The following is a 23800-nucleotide window of genomic DNA, read 5'->3' as shown; positions in this document are numbered from 1 at the left end:
TAAAATTTAAAATTTACATGGAAATTTACTTAATTACACATCTACCCTTATTAGTAATAACACCTTTTTTTTTTTTTTTTTTTTTTTTTTCCATCTTCCTTCTCTTCAATTATAGAAATATTTTGTCAGACAGCTCCTTTTTTTTCTCTCCCTCTTTTGATCTCACCTTTTTATTTTCTCCATGCAAACTAATTCAGCCATGGAAAAGGTATCAGTGAAGCTAGAATTCGAGGAAACCCTACTGCCCAGAAGATTAGGATGTTTCACCAATGCAACTCCACCTTCACCTAGTGATTTGATTGAACTAAGCGATACTGACGATGATGAAGATGAAGATTATTTTAGGGCTAAGAAGCAGAAATTTAATGGTTCTATTCCACCAGGGTTTCTGGACCCGATTCCGCCATTGCCGGATTCTTCTTTGCTTTTACCTCCACCGTCGTCTTCTACTGCTATTGCTAGTGTTCCGGGTTCTAAACAGTTTTGGAAGGCCGGCGATTATGAGGGTGCTCCCTGTGGAAATTGGGAAAACTATACAGGTTTTTTTTTTTTTTTTTCATATTTATTGTGGGGTTTTTTAATTCGTGTCTAGAATATAATTTATTTGTTAGTGGATTTTAATTTTTATTAGTGTTGCCCTTTTTTTTGAGTGAATTGATGTGTAGATGTTGGTAATTATAACTTGAGTTTGTGGCCGTTGGGTGAATGTTTTTAGTGAGATTGGTAGTGGGAAGTTAATTGATTTTCTGATTTCATATCTGCATTGTGTTTTAAAGGAATTTAAAGTACAAAAAAATATGGTAATGGGCTCTCATTTTGAACATGTGTTTATCTTCACAATTTTCCATTAAGGCCTAATAACATAAGCTACATTTGATAATGAATTGATTTGTAGTTTGTGATTGTAGTGGAACTTAAGCTTTTGACATTGTTTTTGATGACGTTTGTAGGGTTGTTTGATGGTAAATTCGATGAGAGCTTATCAAATTTGTAATAGAAAGGTTTTGCTTTAGTTATATGGTGAAAGAAATCTAATCTACAATAGAAGATTGAGCTTGTAAATTCTGCAAACTTCTTTGGCACCTATTGCTTAATTAGTGGTGTTTTATTCTAAATATTGGGCAAGGGAAAAGAAAGATGTTTCTTGTGGCATAATGTTAGGTAGCCACATGCTCCCATTAGTGATGGAGTGTGAGGTTTGAAGTTGTGAGTTGTGACGAGACATGTTTGAGCGGGTGGATGAGGTGCTTGTTGAAAAGTATTGTTCAACAGAAGTCATCATAGATCTTTGCATTTTCTATTAAACTTGTCTTTTAATAGTTTGATTATGTGCTGTGTATGATCACATTCTGTTTGTATCTTTTGCAGGTGGAATGGACCATGTTAGGGTTCATCCCAAGTTTCTGCATTCTAATGCCACAAGTCATAAATGGGCTCTTGGAGGTTAGACCATGTTTTTCACCCAAAAATACTCCCTCTGATCTTTGACAACATCTCTATCTTAATATGTCCCTTTTACTTTGCAACATTTTTATTTTGGGTACTGTCCCCACAACTTTCTTTGATTTTATCTGCGCATCTTCTCTCATTTTCTCTCATATTTTAACTCTCACCACCATTTTCATAATTCTCGTGCAATTGTGGGATGTTGCAAACTCATGGGACTGTGGGAGTATGTTAATTCTATCTATGCATTTGCCTTAAAATTTTTTTTTCAAGCTGCTGTACCTTTTTCTGCTAGTCCTAATATGTAGCATTGTTTTATTGTCTATGCAGCTTTTGCGGAGCTCCTGGACAATTCATTGGATGAGGTACTTGACATCTTCTGTGCATCATTTCCCAGTGAAGCTTTGTCTCATTTTCTGAATATTATTTTATCTTAATCTGCAATGTGATCAAGACTGATATTGTCGATATTAGGTTTTCAATGGAGCAACCTATGTCAACATAGATATGCTTGTAAACAAGAAAGATCAGAGTAAAATGTTGTTGATAGAAGGTACTGATCATGTGAACTGCATTCATTTTTTAAGTTTAAGTTGTTGTATGCTGTTTTGTCTATAATTATTAATGTTTCTTCAGTCTTCATCAAGTGTGAGGCATAAACCAAATATTACTTTTACCTCTTCATAGTTTGAAACAGTTTTCTGTTTTCTGTACTCCAAACTTACTACTATTACTTTTTTTTCCTGCATGTCTTAAAATCTGAATTTCTGAACCATCACATTCTATAAAACAAAATAGTGCACATAGATCGAAGGGCGTTCAGAATCCTATCCTATAGAGTAAACAGTGTCCTTTGGCCCCATACAATATTGTTATTAACCTAGAACTTTTCTGGCATGTAATTGTTATGAAGTGTGAGGAACCTTCATTGCCTTTCTTTTGTGGTAAATAATAAATTTTAGTTGAATAAAATAATTGTGTTTTTTATTTCATTGCAAAGGATTCTACTATCAAATGTCTTAAAATTTTTTTGATAACATTTTCATCTAGATAATGGTGGTGGTATGAATCCTGACAAGATGCGTCAATGCATGTCCTTGGGGTACTCTGCAAAGAGCAAATTAGCGAATACCATTGGGCAGTGTAAGTTTTCAACTGTTATATGTTTAGTTTCCATTTATTGTCGATTTCTCCTTCCTTTGAAATTAAATTTTGATTGTGCACATCTTTTTTGTTATTTTAAAGATGGAAATGGTTTTAAAACAAGTACGATGAGGCTTGGAGCAGATGTTATTGTCTTCTCTCGTTATCGTGGAAAAGATGGTAAAAGGTTTGTAATTTTATTATTGTGAATCTATCTTGTGTGGTGTTTCTTTTTCGTGTCGTGGATTCTGTTATTAAGTGTTGAACAAAGATGCATTTGCCAAGCTATGGAAGTAGTTGACTCTTTATGTTATAACCCATGCTCGAGTCAAATCAAATAAACCCGAGCCAAATCATTACCAGATTTGATTCGAAATTGATTAGAATCCAAAGTCCTAAGCTAAATGAGAAACTATAAGCTACCACTCTAATAGTCTGATGTCACCAAAAAATTGAAATTTCTACATTCTAGTCTAATATGATATGACCTTACTCGAACTTCAGTGGCGAAGTAGAAATCCTAGACCCAACCCTAGCGACCCAATTGCATCGTCTAGGCGAAAGTGCTTGTCAACTTAGTATGATAGATTCTTTCCTTATAAGATATGCACTAAAATAGACAGGAAGCCCGACTACAATTTAAAATTTCTTTTTTATATAATACAAGTCTATGGTTATAAGTAGGGGTGTGCATAATAATCTGATTTAAACTATCTGATCCGGTTTCAATAACTGATAATTTATCGGGCTTTTGAAAACCAGATAGTTAGGATTTGATATTCGGTTTATAAACTTCATATTGATTCCCAAATCCAGAACACTATTTTTTTGAAACCATATTGCCAAAATAAATTTTTTTTTTTTCAAATCATAAAAATAATTTTGATTAAAGAAAGATATAATTAATTTACGCTTAAAATATTTTGATGTACACACAAACATTTGAAATTGGTGATTAAGATTTTCTTTAAACAATAGATAAATAAATAAATAATAAAATCGAATATCTGTTATGCGATGTGAGGTAAACTTAATATTCGGTTTATCCGGATCTTGATTTGACTATCAAAAAAATCAAATATCTAGATTTCCGAATTCGTATAGATCAATATCCATTTTTGAACACCCTTAATTTTTTTGCTTTTTGCCTATTGGTATTTAAATGTACAATTGTAAATAATCAAATGCCTATACTCCAAATGTTGGAAACTTTGAACGGTCAAGGATTTCTGAATGGTGTAGTAAATGAGATTATTGATGAATTTCCTTGCCCGAGGCTTGTGCTGATGGGATGTATTATGTATTCTACTAAAATGATTTAGACTAAGTCATCTTAGGGTGTGAGCATTGGATTTCTGATGGATGTATAATGTATTCTACTAAGATGATTTAAATGTACAAGAAAATGACGCCTTCTAATTTTAGTTCTTCTTCATTTCAGCGTCACACAAAGTATTGGATTATTGTCATACACATTTTTGAGGAGCACCGCGAAAGAAGACATCGTAGTTCCTATTGTAATGTCAAGATTCTCTTGCTCTTTATGTCAAATTATATCATCATGCTCAATTTGTTGCTCCTTTGGCTTTGATGATGTTATAATCTAAAGATGCATAATGAGCGATTATTTGATTATGAATTTACCCATGATCTACTTGAGATATTTTCTTGTTTTATGTTTGTTTTATTGACTTTTTGGTGCATGCTAGGCACAGTGTGTGCGTGTGTGTTGATATTGAAATCTTCCTAAGTTCATATGTAGTGTGAGAAAGTGGTATTCATACATATCTAATAACATGAAGCATGCAACACATTTTTATAACATGTGAGCTTTTGGGAGGAAGGTTTGCATAATTTTAGTATTAAGTGACAAAGGAAGTATAATTTTTCATTTTATTAGTCCGATGTCCGGAGGGCGCTGGCTATAATCTGAATAATCTATTGTCCATATAGCTCAAGAATCAGTGCTGTGGGTTAGCCAGCATGAAAGCCTCAGGAATCTAAGGTTTTGAAATTAATCTTACAGTCATATCCTGTTGCTGCTTACCCTTTGTGGTTTTGCTTGGAATTGAAAGAAATCCGTAGTTTACCTATAGTGTAACTGTAAGATCATGAATTTCAATGTGCATTGCGCTAGTGAGAGCTGAGTGCTTCCTGAATTCCATGGTACTCAATGTTTTTTTCTTGTGTGACTTGTTCTTTTGATTATCAAAATGTGATCTAACTCGAAATCTACTTGAATCCTGATCGGAAATTAATGGGTCTTAAATCCAGAAATTTTGATTCATAACTTGAAAATGACCCAACCCGAAAATGCCGGGAAAACTAGGTGAAACCCAACCAAAACTCAAACTCAACTGTTTTGACCCATTTTCAGTTTCACGTCATCAATTTTAGTTATATGTCATCATTTTTAGTCGAGACCTACTATATTTATAGTAAATTTTAATATTTTGAGTGAACATCTCTTTATCGTTAAAGTTTTCTTCAAAATAACAAATTATTATGTATTGAAATGAATATTAATGATTAAATATTTTTTTTAAAATCCTTGACTGTTGGTTCGACCCAAACTCAGGTTTGGTCAAGATAGGTTGAGAGAGGGGAAGTGCTAGGTAAGAATTGAACCAAGGAACTTACCTCAGAAAGTGGTACTTGCTCTCCGATTGAGATAAAATCCGATTTTTAGTTTTTTATTGTTTTATATAGAATTTAATCTGCTATCATCAACTTGGAGCACTTTTATTCTTCATATTATATCCAATGTTTGAAAATTTTGGTTAGAGATGGATGCATTAATATGTGAAAGCAGGTAGTGGCTGTGGAGGGAAAGCTCTTGATTGAATAAACATTTGCTGCAAATAATTGAAATGATTCTTTTTTGATTGGACAGGATTCAAGTAAAAAGCTTATTAGATAGTAGTACCCCTTTTTAGAATTGCCTTTGATGGGACCGTTCTTTCTCCACATTGATATGAATAGAACCTTTCAGTTACACAACCATTGCTAGACACATCATAGGTGCTGAAATACTTTTATTAACATGCTAAATGAACATAAAAACAACATTCTATTACTCCTATGACATTGGGTGAGAGAGAATCAAATGTACCCAACCTTACCTTTATTAGTGATAGCAAAATGCTTGTTTCCGATTGACCATTAATAGCAAACATCATTATTTGCAAACGTTAATAAGAAGTCCATATGATTTATTGAACTATTTTAATATAGTCCATTATAATTCAAAACCAAAGAACTAGAAATCTTTGGCCCTATCTAAATAAGGGAAATGATGTATGACCAAAAGAGTTTTAATTTTTGAGTTTTGAAAGAATTGACTTTATGGAGTCTTCGTGTCTGATAGTTGTGGTGAGGCTCTACTTCACCTATCTATAAAAAATATGTTTGGATGAGGGTTGATTAGGCCACTAAACTCATATAATTCTAATAAAGGATGCAGAGTTAAATCAACAACTCAGGTAAGTTTTGATTAGCTATAGAGATCACATGCTTGGTATCTTCTTGATTAAATTTTTCATTTTTTCTTTTTGTTTATTTTGAGGTTGTGCTTTTGTTGTTAAGCGAATCCAGTGTGCTGCTCCCTGAACTATTTTTTCATTGCCATATTTTTAGTATGGATTTATGCCTACTTTAATACATTGTCCTGTATGTGAGATATGTAGTCTTGAAATATCTCTGACCCTTGTCTAAGAAATCTTGTGTTTTTCCACCTTAGTTTTTTTTTTAATATGTACTAGAAGACTAACCAAAACTTTGTCAGACTGCCATTTCATTCTCTAAATAAATGTAGCACTTGCTTTTCAGTTTAGTCTGAAAAAGAAAAATGGTGAGTGAAGGATAGTACTATTTTTTCATTTCCCTATCTCCCTCCACTCCCCTACCAAGCAAGAAATGTAAGCAGTTGAACCATGTTTAGGGCTTTGGTTAATCGTTAATCGTTAATCGTTGTGATTGTAGTTGTTTTTTAAATATTTGTTATTAGAAAGAGACACATATTCATTTGACACTTTTATCAAATATTTATTGATTGTTTTCCTTGACACATAGTTTTAGAATCCTTAACCGGAGGAAGTATTTAAAGCAGCTGATGCCTGATAATGTTTCCGTTGCTAGTTCTAGAATACGTGAAATCTGTTCATGATGTTGCTTTCCCGAAATCGAATAAAATATGATCTGTTATTGTTGTCCATGTGTTATGATTATGACTTTTGTCCGTCGCTGCTTTTCTGTTGGATTTGAAGCTCGACTATGAATTGAGGGAGAAGGAATGGTGTAAGCTGATGCGATCCTCTGCTAACGATTGGAGTAGAAACGTTGATACAATTATAAACTGGTCACCTTATGCAAGTGAAACTGAACTTCTCCAACAGGTATTCTTTTGCTATTTTTGCAATGAGAATCTTAAGGTTGCATTTTGATTATGGAGTGTTTTTTGGCTCTCATACTTGTTGGGTTCAACACCATATAGGATATGCCCTCACAATTAATTTTTGGAGTAATATAATTTAATACATTCTTTATAATTGTTGTGTCTCTGATTCCATATCCTCATTTAGGACACTTTAAAATGAGTCCTTGAGTCCTAAAAATAAAAATTAGGACATAATGATCCAACACTCATATCCATACCCGAGCATTACACCTGTACCTGAGGTTGAGCATCACAAGTTTAGAACCCCTCATTTATTTCCATCTAAAGATCCATAGGCCAATTATATTCTATATTTATCCATCAGCAGTTTTGCTTTACCTTGATCCTCTAGGTAGATAGCTATTTTGAACTTCTTACATCTTAATCTTCATTGCACTTTATACCTTTTGTTGTTGCAGTTTAATCTAATGAAAGATCATGGTACACGTATAGTCATTTACAACCTCTGGGAAGATGATCAAGGACAATTAGAACTTGATTTCAGCTCTGATCGACATGTGGGTTTCTTATTTCATTAAGTTCTTTCTTCCTAGAAACTTTTCCTATTTGCTTGCTACAGTTATGAACTAGTATTGATGTGATGACAGGACATTCAAATTAGGGGTGTTAACAGAGATGAAAAGAACATTCAAATGGCAAAGGAGTATCCTAATTCTAGACATTTTTTGACTTACCGGCATTCACTGAGGGTAACAAACTGCTTTTGATATTTATTTAGGGGTCAATGTTTATGTGATTGCCCATTTCTTAAGAGTAGTTTTCTGATCTTAGTGATTAATTTGAACATTCTCATAGGTTTTTATGTGAAAGCATGGGATGTGAAAGTTGAATGTGGATAATTGAAGTGAATCATGTTACTTTCTGTAACATTTGATTCTATTATTGCTTGTATTATGCGCTTGTTTATCTTTTATCTGTTGGAATTGGCTTTTGGAGGATGATATAAGCTACCTTCATCTCTCCACAAGATATCTGAAAGTGTGTTTCTGCATTGACATTGTTTTATGTGTTACGAAATGGTTCAATATAATGTTTTGTAATGTGGAGATATATTTCTCCTCTATCCTTGCATGTCTCTGCTGTGCTATCAGCTATGTGTTGTTTATGCAACTTTTGTCCTTGTGATGATTGGGTGAATAAGAAAGGAGCTAGGGGGTGGAGCTTCTTGTTTTTATATGACTTTTACCCTTGTGGTGTAGCTAATTTGGTTAGTTATTATGTAAGTCTTTACATGTTTTTAGATTTCCTTTCTATTCATGATGTTCTAGGTTTACTTTTTTGATTCCCCTTCAAATGGATTAATCAGTTATGTGAATTTTTGGTGATCTTAGAATGCTAGTTAATCCCTTCTGACTACACATCTGATTTTTAATTTTCAGAGCTATGCATCTATTCTATATCTTAGACTTCCACCTCGTTTTCGGATTATCCTTCGTGGAAAAGATGTTGAACACCACAATGTTGTAAATGACATGATGATGAGACAGGAGGTCACGTACCGTCCCCAGCCTGGAGCTGATGGTATTCCCAGGAATTCTGAGGTAATCATTGCATAACTTTTTTTCCTTCTATTTTTAATGTTAGCTAATGTTAATTAACTTCATGTGTCATTGCAGATGATTGCTATTGTCACTATTGGATTTGTGAAAGATGCGACCGCTCATATTGATGTTCAGGGATTTAATGTTTATCACAAGAATCGTCTTATCAAAGTTAGTTTCATACATGTTCGTCTCCCCTAATTTTTTATGAATTTGGGTGTTGAGTATAGCCGTTGATTCATAAATACAATATCAGCATTTGATGTGAGCTTTCTCTTGGTAACTTTGTTGCATTAGCCTTTCTGGAGAGTCTGGAATGCTGCAGGAAGTGATGGTCGAGGCGTCATAGGTGCTTCTTTTTGTTTGATTACTATATTTTTAACACAAGTTGATCTAGCACAAGATGATGACCCTTGGTTTGTCTTATAGGTGTGCTAGAAGCAAATTTTGTAGAGCCAGCTCATGATAAACAGGGGTTTGAGCGAACGACAGTTCTTGCCAGACTAGAAAGCAAACTGGTGAACATGCAGAAAAACTATTGGTGTGTTATCTTGCCAACACTCGCTTATTCCTTGAAATTTGCATTACTATAGTTGGGTTTAAAATGATCTTCTATTCTTCAGGTCTTCAAACTGTCATTTGATCGGCTATGCACCTAGACGGAACAAGAAACAATTTGAATCCAGGGATAGAGGTATCTGATTTTCATACAATATGATGTGAATGCAAGTGAATATAGATGGATTATAGTTTCTGGTTATGAGGGGATTGCTTTCCTTCTGTTACTTATGTTTAGCATTTGAGTGAGTGTAAATCCTGAAATTATCACAGCAATTACTCATTCTCATTTGATGCTTGTAGGGTATGATTTTTAACTTTCTCTTTTGGTGTATTCTTGCAGTTTTTCTGCCTTCTCAGGGTAGTGCAATTACCTGTTATCTTTTTAATGTGTGTGTGTGTATGCATACATATATACATGTCAACTATTTTGTCCCAATGGGTTTGCATCAATGTGGTATTTCCACTTTTTAGTTTTGGTATTAAATTAAGAGAGAGATTGTATTGTGTGGATGGTATCAAAAGAGAGTTGAAATGTGTAGATGAGATTAAATGAAAGTGGGGGGTTCATTTCCAATTAAGGAGAGTTTGCTTGAGATCTACTCCACTTTTGCTAAGTACAATTTGTGAGCAACCCAAGGCAAGAGAGGAAAATATATACTCCATATTTTATGGAAGTGGAAGAAATTTGAGGATGAGATTAAAAGGTAAGTTAAGTTAAATCTGTGGATGAGAATTGAAGAAAAAGTGTATAAAGGAAAATGTAGCAAAACCCCACACGGGGAGTAATATTACTTTGCCTTCCTATTGGATCCCAGATATACTACTACTACCCTTCCTATTGGATTCCTTATATATTATTACTACTACTGCTGCTATTTAGTATCTTTTTGATACACTTTGCCTGATTACATTCCCTCATCTCGCGCGCACACACACACACAAACTGTTCTTAGACAATACTAAACGAAGGGTTAGCTTGAGTTCTGATATTTATCTTCCTTCTTTTGAACTGCTATCTGCAGATTCTTCCCCTGAGTATACTCCGACACCATCACGTGCTAAAAGCAAAGGAAAAGGATCAGATTATGATAAGTTCAACTCTCTTTCATCGGCCAAGCATGGAGGGAAACCAGTAGGAAAATATACTTTGCTAAATGATAATTTTGGGAATGGCCACACACACAATGATAGAGTTAGAGAAAATTCTGACAATGTTGGGGTTAGAGGAAATTCTGACACTGTTCATGTGAGAGGAAATACCGACTATGCTAGATTTAGAGACAGTTCTGAAGAGCCATTATCACAATCTGCAGAAGATACATCTGATGAGCAATATACGGTGCATAAGAAAAGAGTCAATGGCACTACTCATTCTATACCAAAGACCTCTGGCAAAGCCCAGCAAGAAAAAGCTCCTCCTGGAAAACCAAGTAGTACGATGATACAGGTATCTTCACTTTAAAATACAATTTATCAGATCTTTGAATAATTCTCCTTAAATGCATGCTACGTTTGTTGTATTTACAAATAGATAATTTTAAATGTTAGGAGTATACCATGGCTATTATCATTCATTTTTTTCGAACTCTTATTGTTTTTGATACTATTGTTAAATTGAAAGCTCTGTCAAAGTTTTCCCTCCATTCTCTAATGTTTTTTTCATTTAGAGTATTTCACCTTAAGAATAGATAAATCTAAATAAGGTTTTGGAGAGAATTATTATCATCATCATCTTACTCAGTGTATCCCGCTCATAGGAATATGAACAGGGTTTGGGGAGGAAAGGACTGTGGCAATGCATACCTATAAAGGATAGCGCTGCCAAAGAAGTCTCTCGGCTCGAGAAAGACAAAGAGACGTAACTACACGGGAAAGATAAATTAAATGTTAAGTACAACCAACTACAAAATAAAAGAAAACAAAAAACTAATAAAAAAAGAAACGAGAAAAGCAAGAGGGCAAGAACACCAAAAGGTAATCTAAGAGAACATCAGTAGTTTAAAACACGGATATGGCGCCTCCAACTACCCCTATTCCTTATCAGGCCCTTAGAGAGGTTTAAGCTTTTATTTGCTCATCCCAAGTTCTCCTGGGTCTTCCTCGACTCCTCTTACCCTCTACTATAATGTTTTCGACCCTCCTCACAAGGGTGTCGAAAGTCTTTCTCTGCACATGTCCAAACCACCTTAATTTATTTTCGCGCATTTTTCCAGAAATAAGGGGCTACCCTTAGTTTCTCCCTAAACTCTTGGTTTATCCATCAATGTGTGCCCACACATCCTCCTCAGCATATGCATTTCTGTAACTTCCATCTTTTGTTCAAAAGTCTTCTTTACAGGCCAACATTCGGTCTCATATAGCAGAGCAGGTCTGATTGCCGCCTGGTAGAATTTTCCTTTTAACTTGCTTGGGACTTTCCTATCACATAGCACTGTGTTGGCTACACGCCACTTGAGCCAACCCGCATATATACGATGATTTACATCTCCGTCTATCTCTCCATGCCTTTGAATGATCGATCCAAAATACTTGTACTTGGTCGTACTTTTAACAACTGCTTCATCAAATGGACATCTCTGGTTCACCTATCGCAAATACTCGGTTTTCGTATGACTAATGCGCAACCCTTTACCTTCTAATTCAATTTATTACTAACCTCAACTTGCTTGGGACTTTCCTATCACATAGCACTGTGTTGGCTACACGCCACTTGAGCCAACCCGCATATATACGATGATTTACATCTCCGTCTATCTCTCCATGCCTTTGAATGATCGATCCAAAATACTTGTACTTGGTCGTACTTTTAACAACTGCTTCATCAAATGGACATCTCTGGTTCACCTATCGCAAATACTCGGTTTTCGTATGACTAATGCACAACCCTTTACCTTCTAATTCAATTTATTACTAACCTCCTCTCTAGTTTCTGCTACCAGCACTATGTCGTCAGCGAATAGCATGCACTACGGTACCGTCTCCCAAATAGATTTAGAAATCTCTTTCATAATGGCAGTAAAAATAAAAGGGCTTAGAGCCTCTCTAGTTTCTACTACCAGCACTATGTCGTCAGCGAATAGCATGCACTACAGTACCGTCTCCCAAATAGATTTAGAAATCTCTTTCATAATGGCAGTAAAAATAAAAGGGCTTAGAGCCGATCTCTGATGTAGTCCAACTTTAACCGGAAAAGGCTTTATTATCCTCTTTGGAGAGAATTATGAGGTAAAATATATCCATATGAGATTTATTAGATACGTATCATGTATAGTTTTTTATTTTTACACTTTTCAAAAATAAAAGAGATATAAAAGTGAAAATTGTGCTATAAGTAAAAGAGAAGAACAAAAAAGAACGGAGGGAGTAATCTGACTTATAACTAATTGAAAGTAAGAATGTTAATTTTTCTAGAAGATGAGACTTGCCATGAGAACTATGTTGGTTAGGAGCTCTTAGTTTTTGTTATCATGTTAAGCCTGAGCTACAAAGAGTTGTTTTTTCCATGTTAAAAGATTGCCTCTCTAATGTGTTTTCTTCTCTTTTTCGAATTACTTTGATAGGAAACAAGTGCAAGTGATGGTATGGAATCCCCTTCCGCAAATTTGCAAGCTTTGGATCGGTTAAGAAAGGAGAATCTTGTATTGAAAGAGAGGTTGGAGGCTCTGAAAAATTTGAAAGACGAGAATCGTTTATTGAAAGAAAAGTTGCAAGGTCTGGATCAGTTGAAAGACGAGAATCGTTTATTGAAAGAAAGGTAGGAAAGATCATGGAAAACTTGGCTACCATTCCGGATCTTCGATCTCATGTGATGCTCATGTGTCGTCTTTTGTCATTCCACACCACAACTATTGTGTTAGTGTTGCCGTAATTGGTGGGAGGTTGCAACGTCATATGAGACACCAAATGGGATGGAAGATCCTTAGTGTTACTCAATATTGTTTACAAGCTTCATTTTTTGCTTATAAATACCCAGTTCCTTAATTTGGACGTTCTATGTTATTTTCCTTAGGTTGAAGGCAAGGAATGATGAGAAGTTGGATACTATGGAACGTGACCTCCAACTCGAAAGAGACAAATGCAAATCACTTGAGACAAAGGTAATATTAATTCTAGTTGGTGGAACCTGTTTTTTCTTTCAACTTGTTGCAGCTCATTTAATGTTTTTAATATTAGATCCCGTTGAGTTTCCTTGTATTGTTTCCCTTGTATTTGATTTTGTTGCCACACAATAAGTTCAATTTTTATTTTTTTTTTACTTTATGGTACTTTCGACAGCTCCTTGAAGCCAAAAGTAAAATCGAAGAACTTAACAAGGAACAGGAGAGTTTAATTGACATTTTTTCAGAAGAGCGAGACAGACGAGACGGTGAAGAAGAAAACCTGAGAAAGAGACTACGGGTATGTTCATTTACTAATCAGGCTTGTTCTTTAACTTTTTTTTACTGCATGTCAATGCATTAACTAAGCCATGCAAAATTGCTCGTTAACCCTGGCAGGATGCTTCCAACACAATCGAAGAGTTGCGAGAAAGAGTGATGGCACTGGACAAAATGACTTCTTCTAATGGCAGGCGTAGATAATTTGCTGCAATCATAATCTTGTAATAGTCTGATGAAGGAGAAGTATCTGTCGGTTTGTGGGATTTTATTCAGCCACCACTATGTATATGTTGAAAGAACCTTGACCGGAAACTGTAGCTCATTTCGTCTGGCCTGTAAATTTGTGTTGAAGAGTCTTGCTAAGCAACTTGTAGGTAGCAGTGTAAGATAGATGGTGAATGAGTAGGGGTTGCTTATGCCTGTATTTTAGAATTTGTTTTCACTACTAAATCTAACCTTTGAGCATAAAATCTAGTGGTATCTAGACTAGGAGAATCATGCATGAAATCCTCATTGTTGCTAGGAATTTGGGACGAAAATAAAGTTTAAAAAGAGTACCTCAGTCGTGCCATGCCTGGCGTCCAGCCTAGGCATGCACGCTGTGTGTCAAGTTATGCTTGCCTCGTCTTGCTCTCATGGATTTACCATTGATTTATTTTGATAAAGGTTGTGATTGCCTAGGGCCTGTTTGTTATTGTTTTTTGTTTTCTTCCAAACTAAAATTAGGAAATCAAAATATGTGATTTTCATTAATTTTCAAATCTTCATGTTCTTACATTTGACTAATTTTATATTCATTGCAGAATATATACTATAAGATTTTCAAATCTTCATGTTAATCGTACATTTGACTAATTTTATATTCATTGATTGTTTATTGTAATATATTGATTTTTAGTTTGTTAGTTGATCAAAATATTTAAAATATAACTTTTAAACTAAAATAAGTAAAGCTTTTAGCTAATTTAAAAGTTAACAAAAAAAAAAATAGGAAGATGGTGAAACAAAGTGACTATAAGAGCAAACTAAGTTAAGACCATTTGGTATAAACACCATAAAAACGAAAGTAGGAGTAGATGATTAGTGAGCAAGCTTAAGGACGGTGAAACAAAAGTCAGTGAGAGGTTAAGAGACAATGAGACATAAACAGAAAAAGAGAATTAGACAAACATGTTGGGAGTTTCTTCCACTGCGCCTGGCGGCGATAGAATGAGTAATGACAGTATGACAATGATACAAACCCCAATACTTAAGACTTTATTAAGCCTACCCAAACACCCTCACCCTTTACTGTCCCCTCCTACTCTACTCTCCATTCTCTACCTACCAAAGAATCAGTATTCAGTAACGGCTTGAAGTTAGCCTTTTTTTAGATCCCCAATCTCATTCAAAATACTCATAATTATAAATAAACAATTAGGAAGGCTAATTTATTAACAACTAGTATCCTGCCATGTGGAAAGAGAGTAGAAGTAAGAAACTAGGATGAGTCGTATGAAATTTTAGGGTTCTTTACCAAATACCTTAGTTTTTTCAAGGAAGTAGGCTTCGATCGTCAAGAAAGTTCTTGCAATTTTTATTGGTTTTTAAGTTAACTGTATAAGTCTGTTATTTAAGGAAATTTCTAACAAGCAATATTAAAAAAAATCATAGAATAGCTAAATTTTTCTTAATTAATTCATGCGATTTTAAAAATAAAAGTCCAAAAAGACGAATAAAACTGCCATTCATACTTCATTTCAATACTCAATAGTATAGTAGGATTCAATTGGCTTTACAATATGAAGTAATACTTTTTACTCCATTTTTAGAGTGTGTCAGTGTGTGCTCGCAAAAATTTCATTAGAATACTACTCGTATATACATCAACATGAATACTAGGCCAAGATTCAACTCACCTCTAGTCTAATTACACCACCAAATCCCCAAAACTCTCTTTGACTTCACGCAAATCCTAATCCTAGCTCGAATTTCAAAACTATACCAAAATGAACGCTTCCAAACCTAGATCAAAATATACCCGGCCTATAAAACTAGGTGCTAATTAAACACCTAAAAGTCCAAAAACTGTATCAAAATCTACCTAGAAGCTGCATCTCATGGAAAAAACTGAAAGAGGGTAACTGTATGAGTTTGCATACTGAAACGAAATGGACGTCCCATGCTTCAGTGTTCCGCCACCATTTAGGAGGCAGTCATTGAATCGGACCCGCATGAAGATCAGTGGGTCAATGGTGTGGGCAGAGCTGAACCATCCACAGCGAATGTGAATGTGGGAGATGTCACAACCCGAGAGACAGGCATTTGCGATTTCAACTGTGTAAGTGGGTATACCTGAGGGCAAAGGTGCACCTGGTCCTTGGTTAATCTGAATATCGGATTCAGTGCACTTGTTAGTGTCATCCCAGAATCTGGTAGGCTTGTCAACACTCTTTGAAGCTGTCAAAAAGTAGAAGCCAAAAACAAGGGTTTGATTAGCGGAGACAAAAAGGTGCATGTAATCAATTTATATCTACTGCACTTCGTAAACCCTCAGTATTAATTAGTATGTTAAACTACATACAACAATGAGAAAGCAATTAAGCTTTAGTGTAGCAATCTTAATGAAACAGCGAGGATTTATCAATAATGCTAAACAGAATCAACTATGCAACAAGTAAACAGAAGTAAGGCACCAGAGACAAATTAAACTTATTCTGAATGTGAACCGCAAAGATGGGTAAGAGACCTGAATGTGGGGGCTAAAAGCCAAGTAGCCAACATAAAAGTGTACAAGGATTCAATAAGGTCCCATAATTCATGAGAACTGAGAGGAGGTCCCTCCCTTCATCTAGTTTATAAGGAAGTGCTTGACCTAAAATAGGCTATAGCTAGGCATCTTTTTCCATAATGTGGGAAACTCGGTTCAAATCCATAAATTATTACTGCTAATCCTAGACTACTAGTTAGTTATGGAGTACTACAAAATTGCAAACTACCACAGGAGTATATTTGTAAAGTAGCAGAGATGAACAATCCACCGCCCCCTTCCAAAGGATAACCCAGTGTGAAATGTTTGGACTTGGCTAACAGCTCACTAATAAAATAGAAGTGCCGAATCAAGCATGTATAATCCACGTGTAACATTTGTCCATTTAAGCTAAGCAAAACAGCAGTTAGACCATATGTTAAATAACAAGTTCACCAAGTACATTAAAACACTAATACACATCCAATTATTCAAACAATCAATTCAGGCAGAGCCAACGGACGTAAATGGCCAACAAAGATAGAGATAATGTCTTTTGTTGGAAAATAAATGAAATTTTTACAATTGTGTAGTAGTAGTTAAAACCCTAAATAGCTAACAATATTAGTCTTTCTAAACTCAAAATGGATAAATAAATCAAATATCTATTGAGAAATTAAAAGTCTAGGCAAATTTGAAAATTTTTTAAAAACGGTTGGGAAAAAATTCACTATAGGAGAGTAAAATTGTTCATGATTGAGAATTAGAAGAAAGCTGAAGCTAAATCAACAAAAAAACTGCATTTGCTAGGCAATTAAGCACTAACAAGCACACACCCTGCCGGCAACAAGTGTGCGCACTTCACAATTGCCCATTAAAAACGACTCATGTGGTCCCCTACTCGAAATTTTGTTTTTCAAACCCATATTGAAAAGAAATAAATCTGAACGTAGAAGAAAAATTGCAAAACAAAAACAAAAATCAGTTCTTAAAAAGGCAAATGATGAAATATTCCATCCTATCTGGCAAATGTAACATTTGTTTGGACTTATAATCCATGCTAAATACATGGAGGAGTAAATTCAACAATGCCAAAAAATAATAGTCTTTACGGCTTGATATCTTTGTCTTTATACCTTTTTTATAACTGTGTTTTAATATCTTTACAAATATTTCGTTAGAAATTATAAAAACTAAATAATAAAATTATTTACAGTAAGATAAATCTAGTAAGAACTACTCCTACTACATTACATATATATATATATATATATATATATATATATATATATATATATATATATATTTTTACTCATATCTTACCAAAAAATCATATTTAATAAGTTTCTCTTTAAATAAAATATTTAAATATAGATAAACTTCTATAGAGTATAGTTAAGTACATAATTGTAAAAATATATAGGAAATCATGTCTAAACAGGCAAATTATGAATCATCCTATACAAGGCGGCAAATGTTGGCATGAAAGTAGAAACGATCACAAAATAATTGAAAATCTGAAAAAAAAAAAAAGAAGATATTAAGCAAAAAATTAAGAATTATCCCTTTTTAAAGGAAAAATTATCCAAAATTAGTTGGTGCATGTTAAGATTTCTTAACACACAAAAACACTTCCTGAAAAAAACATTTAATTAAATGTGACAAAAAAACTGTACTCGATCTGAACAGCATCATTTATATGCGTTTCCACTACCTATTAGCAAATACCCCCATTTTCAGGCCTTAAACCAACAGACATTTAGTGACATAGGAGTACCGTTAGGGAGAGATTACCTAAGAGCTTGCGGTGAGGTGAAGGAAGGACTTCGTTAACGGCGGAAGAAATCAAGCTCTCCAATCGAAAACCATGAATTTTGGACAGCATTCCTTCAAATAAAAAGTAACCAAAAAATTAGTTAAAATTTGCAATAATCATATTTCTCTACGAGCATACAAAAAACGGAACGTACGACTGATAGATATTTATATGTTGCAAAGAGAAACGGAAAACTCATAATAACCAAAAATAACAAGTAAAAAGTTTTCATGATGAACTAAATGTAGACTATTTCATAAATGAATCTATGATCAAAAAGAGAAAAAGTACCAGTACGAGGTAGAACCATGATCAAAACAAGAATCCAAAAAAACGCCACTAAAACCGCGATTCTCCGTCTCACAGCAGAAAATGAAGTAGACGTCGTGGTACACATCGTTGATGTAGTAGTGCGAAAGCAGAGAACATCAACAACCAAATGAACGAACAACTCGTATCTCGGATCGAGTTAACTCAGCAAAAAACCTTCAAAAAGGGAGAAAAGCTTGATGAGTAAAGAAGCGACGATGATGGAGAAAGAAAGTAGACATAAGTACAGAGGGAAAAAAAGGAGAGGTTGAAATGAATATATAAAACCTCGAAAAAATAAAAGCAAAGCAATGAAGATTTGTAATACTCCTACCTCGAGAAACGAGGTCGGAAATCACATCAAAAATTTACTGTAGAAAAAAATGATTTGACTTAAGACGAAGTACGAAAAATCTCACAATCGACGGCGTATTTTTGGAAAACTAAAAGTTGAAAACAGAAAAACAACAAAGTTCAACACCTCATGGAAGACAGCAACAAATCAACGAATACAGAAAGTTTACGAAACCCTAAACAAGAGAAAAAAAGGATTTCATCGAGATTTTTGAATACTCTAAAAACATAAAGCTAACGTCAAAAAGTAAGGTAAAAACGAAGAAAACAAAAGCAATTTTGGAAACAGAAATGCGATTATGCCATGCTTAAATCAGAAAAACCTCAAAGAAGGACATACCCGACAATACAATGCAGAGGGTGAGACTGAGTTGCAGAAGCAGTAGCAAAAAAGAGGGTAAGAATCAAGGGAGAAAGACAAGTATATAAGAAAGTTGTTTTTGCAGATGATTTGTTTGTGTTTCTAGAGAGAATAAATTCTAGCAAGCCATAAATGCAGAAAGAGAGAGATAAGTATGGTTTATAGATGGAGAGTTACACGGACAATATGAAATAATGAATACCCAAGAATTTTGTTTTTATTTGTCCATACTACACCTTTTAAATTTTAAGTTTAATATCTGTAAGTAGGTATTATAAAAAATTGTAAAAAGAATTTTTTGTATTTAGATAAATCTAACAAGATTTTATATGAATATATTTTTATTTCATTATACACTCCAAAAATTAAATTTAAATTTATGTCTTCAAAAATGAAAAACTTAAAATGAACAAATAAAAAGAAAGGAATAAATTGATTGATTATTATAATAATAATTATTATTCTTTATTCGTTCTGAAATACTCAGTACACTAGACTTAAGAGTACATTAATTTTTCAAGCTTATTTTATATATAACGGTTTAGATGTAAGAAAAGATATAATATAACAAATATAATAAAACATATACCTCCTATTTAGCTTAAATGTCCTATTTGATTTTTGGCACTATTCACTTATCACTCTTAATTCGTATTTTACTTTTAATCTATAAGTTAAAACATAGTCATGTGGGATCTTGTTTGATTCGTCTCAATATAAGGATTATTAATATCAACTTTTTATAATTTTTAGTTAAGAATAATTTAAGATATTAAGGGTTAAAATATTACCTCGACAAGTGTGAAAAGTCAAATGGGACATTTAAGCTGAATAGGAGGGAGTAACAAATATAATGAAACAATAACTTTGTTTATGGATTTGATTTATTTAATTTGATTGGAAAGAGATAGCAAAATGCCTAAAAAGATTTAGAAATGATTGATGATTGCGCCATTTTACTCGCTTTTTCATTCTCTTATTTTATTTACTGGATTGTTTAATGTTACACGTGGGTCATCTACTTCTATTAATACTACTTCACGAAGTAAATTTATATTTTGCTCAGTGTAATGAAAAACAATAGTCATCTATCTCAATCATTTTGCTCCATATATTTGGAGATAAAGGGGCATTATTATTTTACCATATTTTTTCATTGTTATGTAACTTTTTTTTTTTCTAAATTTTTAATTTACTTATATCTCATAAAAAAAATCTCTAAATTCAATTATTTTTTCAAATCTAACAAATAAACGCTTATCTTACGTAAACGCAATATATAAGTTTTTGTTTTTATTAATTTTGATTAACGAAAACGAATAGAAGTCAAATATAAACTGTCAATTTATTTATTTCATTTTATATTACTTAAATAAATAATTATATGTAATTAAATTTCGTTTTAGTTAAGTTCAACACAATCTAAATACAAATTTGAAACGTCCATCAAATTAAATTTCAATCAATTATTAAAAAAGATTAATTTTGGTTAAATCAATGTAAGCGCATTATTAAAAAAGCTGAAATCGATCGATTGATTTTAAATTATTTAAAAAATAAATTAATATAACTTGTTTTTAATTAACGTTATCGCAATGTAAGAGCAACTATATAAATGTTGACTTATTTAATTTTAAATTAACTTTGAAAAATTAAAATAGTAAAATGGCTATGTCAAAACAACATGAAGACTTGGCCAATTTTTTAAAAAAATATTCAAAATTAAAACAATCGACATTTTTAAATTTATGACTAAATTGCGATTCTGTTAAATAAAAATAGATCAGTATTTTTCAATTTTTTAAATAAGTTAAAACATAGTTATGCAGAATATTTCTTTTTCATCTCAATGTAAATTTGATTAATATTATCAACTTTTAATAATTTTTTATTCAGTCTTTCCTCACATTGTGATTGAAATTGCAATTCCAATATGCTATCCTACGATCTAAAAATAAACGATCGATCTGAATTATAAGTGGAATTGTAAATTTGTTTGAAAATCTATGATTTTAATTAGTATAAAATTATAGGTAGAATTATAACCCATTTTACGATTTTATGAAAAATCCAATTATACAATTCCTGGATTTTAACTAATAATTAAAAATTTCCTATTTCATTCTTAAAATTAAAGTCAAAAGTTGTTTAAAACATTAAAATACTTTTCTATTGTTTTATCATGGTTTTAGAGCCATAAAGTTTCTATTTGATTTCTTTCTTAAAAAGACAAAATCCCCTTTTAGGCTTAATCATTTATCTAGATTCTCACCGAAAAAGGTAAATTGTAGACGATTTTTCCTTAGCAACTAAACCAAATGCTTAAGCTAATGGTTGAGGCTCTAGGATATACTATATACTCTAACATGCCCCTCACACGAAAGCCACTTAGGCCAGAAGTGTGGATATAGCCGCGATTTTTCTGCAACTGAACCGCAGTTGGCTCGCGGTTTTTCCTGCGGCTGGGTATTTTTTTTTCTTTTTTTTAAAATTATTATTAATTTTATTTATATTATTATTGTTATTATTATTATTATTATTATTATTATTATTGTGATTGTTATTATTATTATTATTAAATTTTTATTTTTGTTTTAATTATTATATTTAATTTATATTTTGAAATATTATTATTATTATTATTATTATTATTATTAGTATAAATAAGAAATTTTAAGGGGTGGCAAAGTTGTAATTTTTTAAAGTCCAGGGGCAAATTCGTAATTTTATTTGAAGGGTGGCGATAAAATGAAAAAGATAGCGAAGGATTGGGTTTTCTTTTTATTGTCTAATGCATGAAACAAAGGTGTAAATCCCTTATTATCCTCCATTAACCATGGATACATGATGTCTTCTAAGGTTCTTGACATTTGTGATGATTCTACTTCTTGTTTGCAAGTCTCTATAAGAAGTTTGGCTATTTCTACATTTTCTTCACTTGAGCTATCTTGTACGGCCAATATATGAAGAGGGGTGAACCCATTTTTATCATCAATTGAAGACATTAAGTCTACAAATATTTTCCTTACATTAGGAACAATGTCATCGCTCCTTAGGAGTACTTCAAAAGGCCACAACTTATTTTGTATTGCCCAATAATGAAGCACTGGAAATTTGTCTATGGTTTTTTGTGTAATTTGCTCTGGATCTCTTTCAAGCAATCTTCTACATATTTCTTCCTCTGAAATCAAGAAAATATTTGCATCATGTTCTTTTTTGTTAACAATCTCTACTGATAAATTTGTTATTGGACTTATATACAACAAGATACGCATAAGAGAAGAGTTAATTGCACACCCATCAAATTTATATGTTAATTAATATCTTTCTAATTCTTCGATGTGAGATCATATGTAAGTTATGTTTCCAACGTATAATACTTTGTATTCTAACTATTTTTTGGAAAATAGGAAGTGAAATTATTATAATTATTATTTTTAAACTTAAATTCTTTAATGCTATGCTTGGGAATGATTGATTTTATTTGAAAATTTAGAATTGACCCAAATTTAATGTTTGGCAAATCAATGAAATTCAATTTTGGATTTGAACTAATTCTTAAAATAAATATTATTAAAGAACAATAAAATCAATATCATCATCGTCATCATAATTAGTGTATCCTGGTCATAGGATTAGTTATGATCAGGGTCTGGGGAAGGAAGAACGACGACAGCTCATACCCATAAAGGTGAGGGCGGCCAAAGAGTTCTTCGTCTCGAGAAAGATTCATAGATGGCTCCTCAGAAAAAAAAAGGAAAAAAACCTCAACAGATAAAAACACCCCTATAACTAAACAAAAACATACAAATAAATACAAACAATAAAATCAATATGGTTCTTATAATTTGGCACGGAGGACGCATTAATTCGGGTATCAAAGTCATAGGTGGTTGCATACAGTGAAACATAATTCGCTAGTTAATTTGCCTTTTGAGTTCGCAAGTCACTCAAAATGGCTCAAAAATAACCTAAAACCAACCATAATTCACTTTTCTCAATTCACAATTCGTGAGATGATTAGCAAATCATGTGACATTAAGACATACTTGATCCTGATGAGCAATGTGCAACATAATGCAAAGCAGTGTACCCATTAGAATGTGTACATCTAACACAAAAGGGAGACCTCAACATCTCCAAAGCCATTTTAGTAAACCCTTTTTCAACAGCATGCCCAAGCAAAGATGACCCATCATTAACCAGAATGTCCGAAAGATTCTCCATATCCATCCTCCAAATCTCCAACCCACAAGCCTCATGACCCAGCCCAATAGCAAAATGACATGGGCTGGCCCCATCAACAGTCTTAGCTAACCATGGCCTTTCAGGAATATCTGGTAATGGTGGGGATAGTCTGTACACATCTAAAATCAGCTTTACAATCTCAATATTGCCTGTCACAGCAGCAAAATGAAGAGGGTTCATTTCTTGTTCATTGGATTGATCCAAGAAGATATTTTGTATGGTTTTAAAAGGTAATATTTTGATTGCTTCTTTTATGAAATCTAGTCTGTTTGAACATACAGCAAGGTGGAATATGTTGCTTTTTTCCTTTGTTAGTTTGAAGTAGTGTTCATTGGGTTTATTAGAAGCTACACAATTTCTCAAAAACTCTAAATCTCCATTTTGGACTGCATATGTAAGCTCTTCTGAAGACATTATGGCTTGTGGAACTGGAAATTACAAGAAGAAAGGGATTATAA

The 23800-nt window shown here is 33.1% G+C and overlaps 3 protein-coding genes across 4 annotated transcripts; 1 reads left to right on the top strand and 2 right to left on the bottom strand.

The window, feature by feature from the left end:
- The first annotated feature begins 101 nt into the window (after positions 1-101).
- On the top strand, positions 102-14223 carry LOC130797854 (protein MICRORCHIDIA 7-like). The gene is made up of 20 exons (XM_057660640.1): positions 102-539; positions 1369-1443; positions 1777-1811; positions 1921-1999; positions 2497-2589; positions 2692-2776; positions 4031-4106; positions 6855-6983; positions 7444-7542; positions 7633-7734; positions 8425-8586; positions 8662-8757; positions 8884-8935; positions 9016-9127; positions 9210-9280; positions 10170-10594; positions 12708-12901; positions 13157-13244; positions 13423-13545; positions 13644-14223. Exons 1-20 carry the CDS (start codon positions 182-184, stop codon positions 13725-13727), a joined length of 2538 nt encoding a protein of 845 aa, XP_057516623.1. The 5' UTR covers positions 102-181; the 3' UTR covers positions 13728-14223.
- A 396-nt stretch (positions 14224-14619) lies between these two features.
- On the bottom strand, positions 14620-19249 carry LOC130797855 (TPD1 protein homolog 1-like). Of its 2 annotated transcripts, XM_057660641.1 has the most exons (4): positions 19074-19249; positions 18362-18556; positions 18049-18141; positions 14620-15965 (listed from the first exon to the last, which is right to left on the bottom strand). In XM_057660641.1, the coding sequence occupies exons 2-4, from the start codon at positions 18465-18467 to the stop codon at positions 15610-15612; spliced, it is 555 nt and encodes a 184-aa protein (XP_057516624.1). In that variant the 5' UTR covers positions 18468-18556; positions 19074-19249; the 3' UTR covers positions 14620-15609. The 2 variants fall into 2 exon arrangements, with proteins under 2 accessions (XP_057516624.1, XP_057516625.1); XM_057660642.1 differs by lacking the exon at positions 18362-18556.
- Positions 19250-20400: 1151 nt separating this feature from the next.
- On the bottom strand, positions 20401-23756 carry LOC130798760 (uncharacterized). Its single transcript, XM_057661859.1, has 3 exons — positions 23144-23756; positions 21939-22275; positions 20401-20431 (listed from the first exon to the last, which is right to left on the bottom strand). The coding sequence occupies exons 1-3, from the start codon at positions 23754-23756 to the stop codon at positions 20401-20403; spliced, it is 981 nt and encodes a 326-aa protein (XP_057517842.1).
- Positions 23757-23800: the final 44 nt, after the last annotated feature.

Source organism: Amaranthus tricolor, chromosome 13 (assembly GCF_026212465.1).
Source record: "Amaranthus tricolor cultivar Red isolate AtriRed21 chromosome 13, ASM2621246v1, whole genome shotgun sequence".
NCBI classification, from domain to species: Eukaryota; Viridiplantae; Streptophyta; class Magnoliopsida; order Caryophyllales; family Amaranthaceae; genus Amaranthus; species Amaranthus tricolor.
This window is presented reverse-complemented; position numbering and strand designations above follow the sequence as displayed.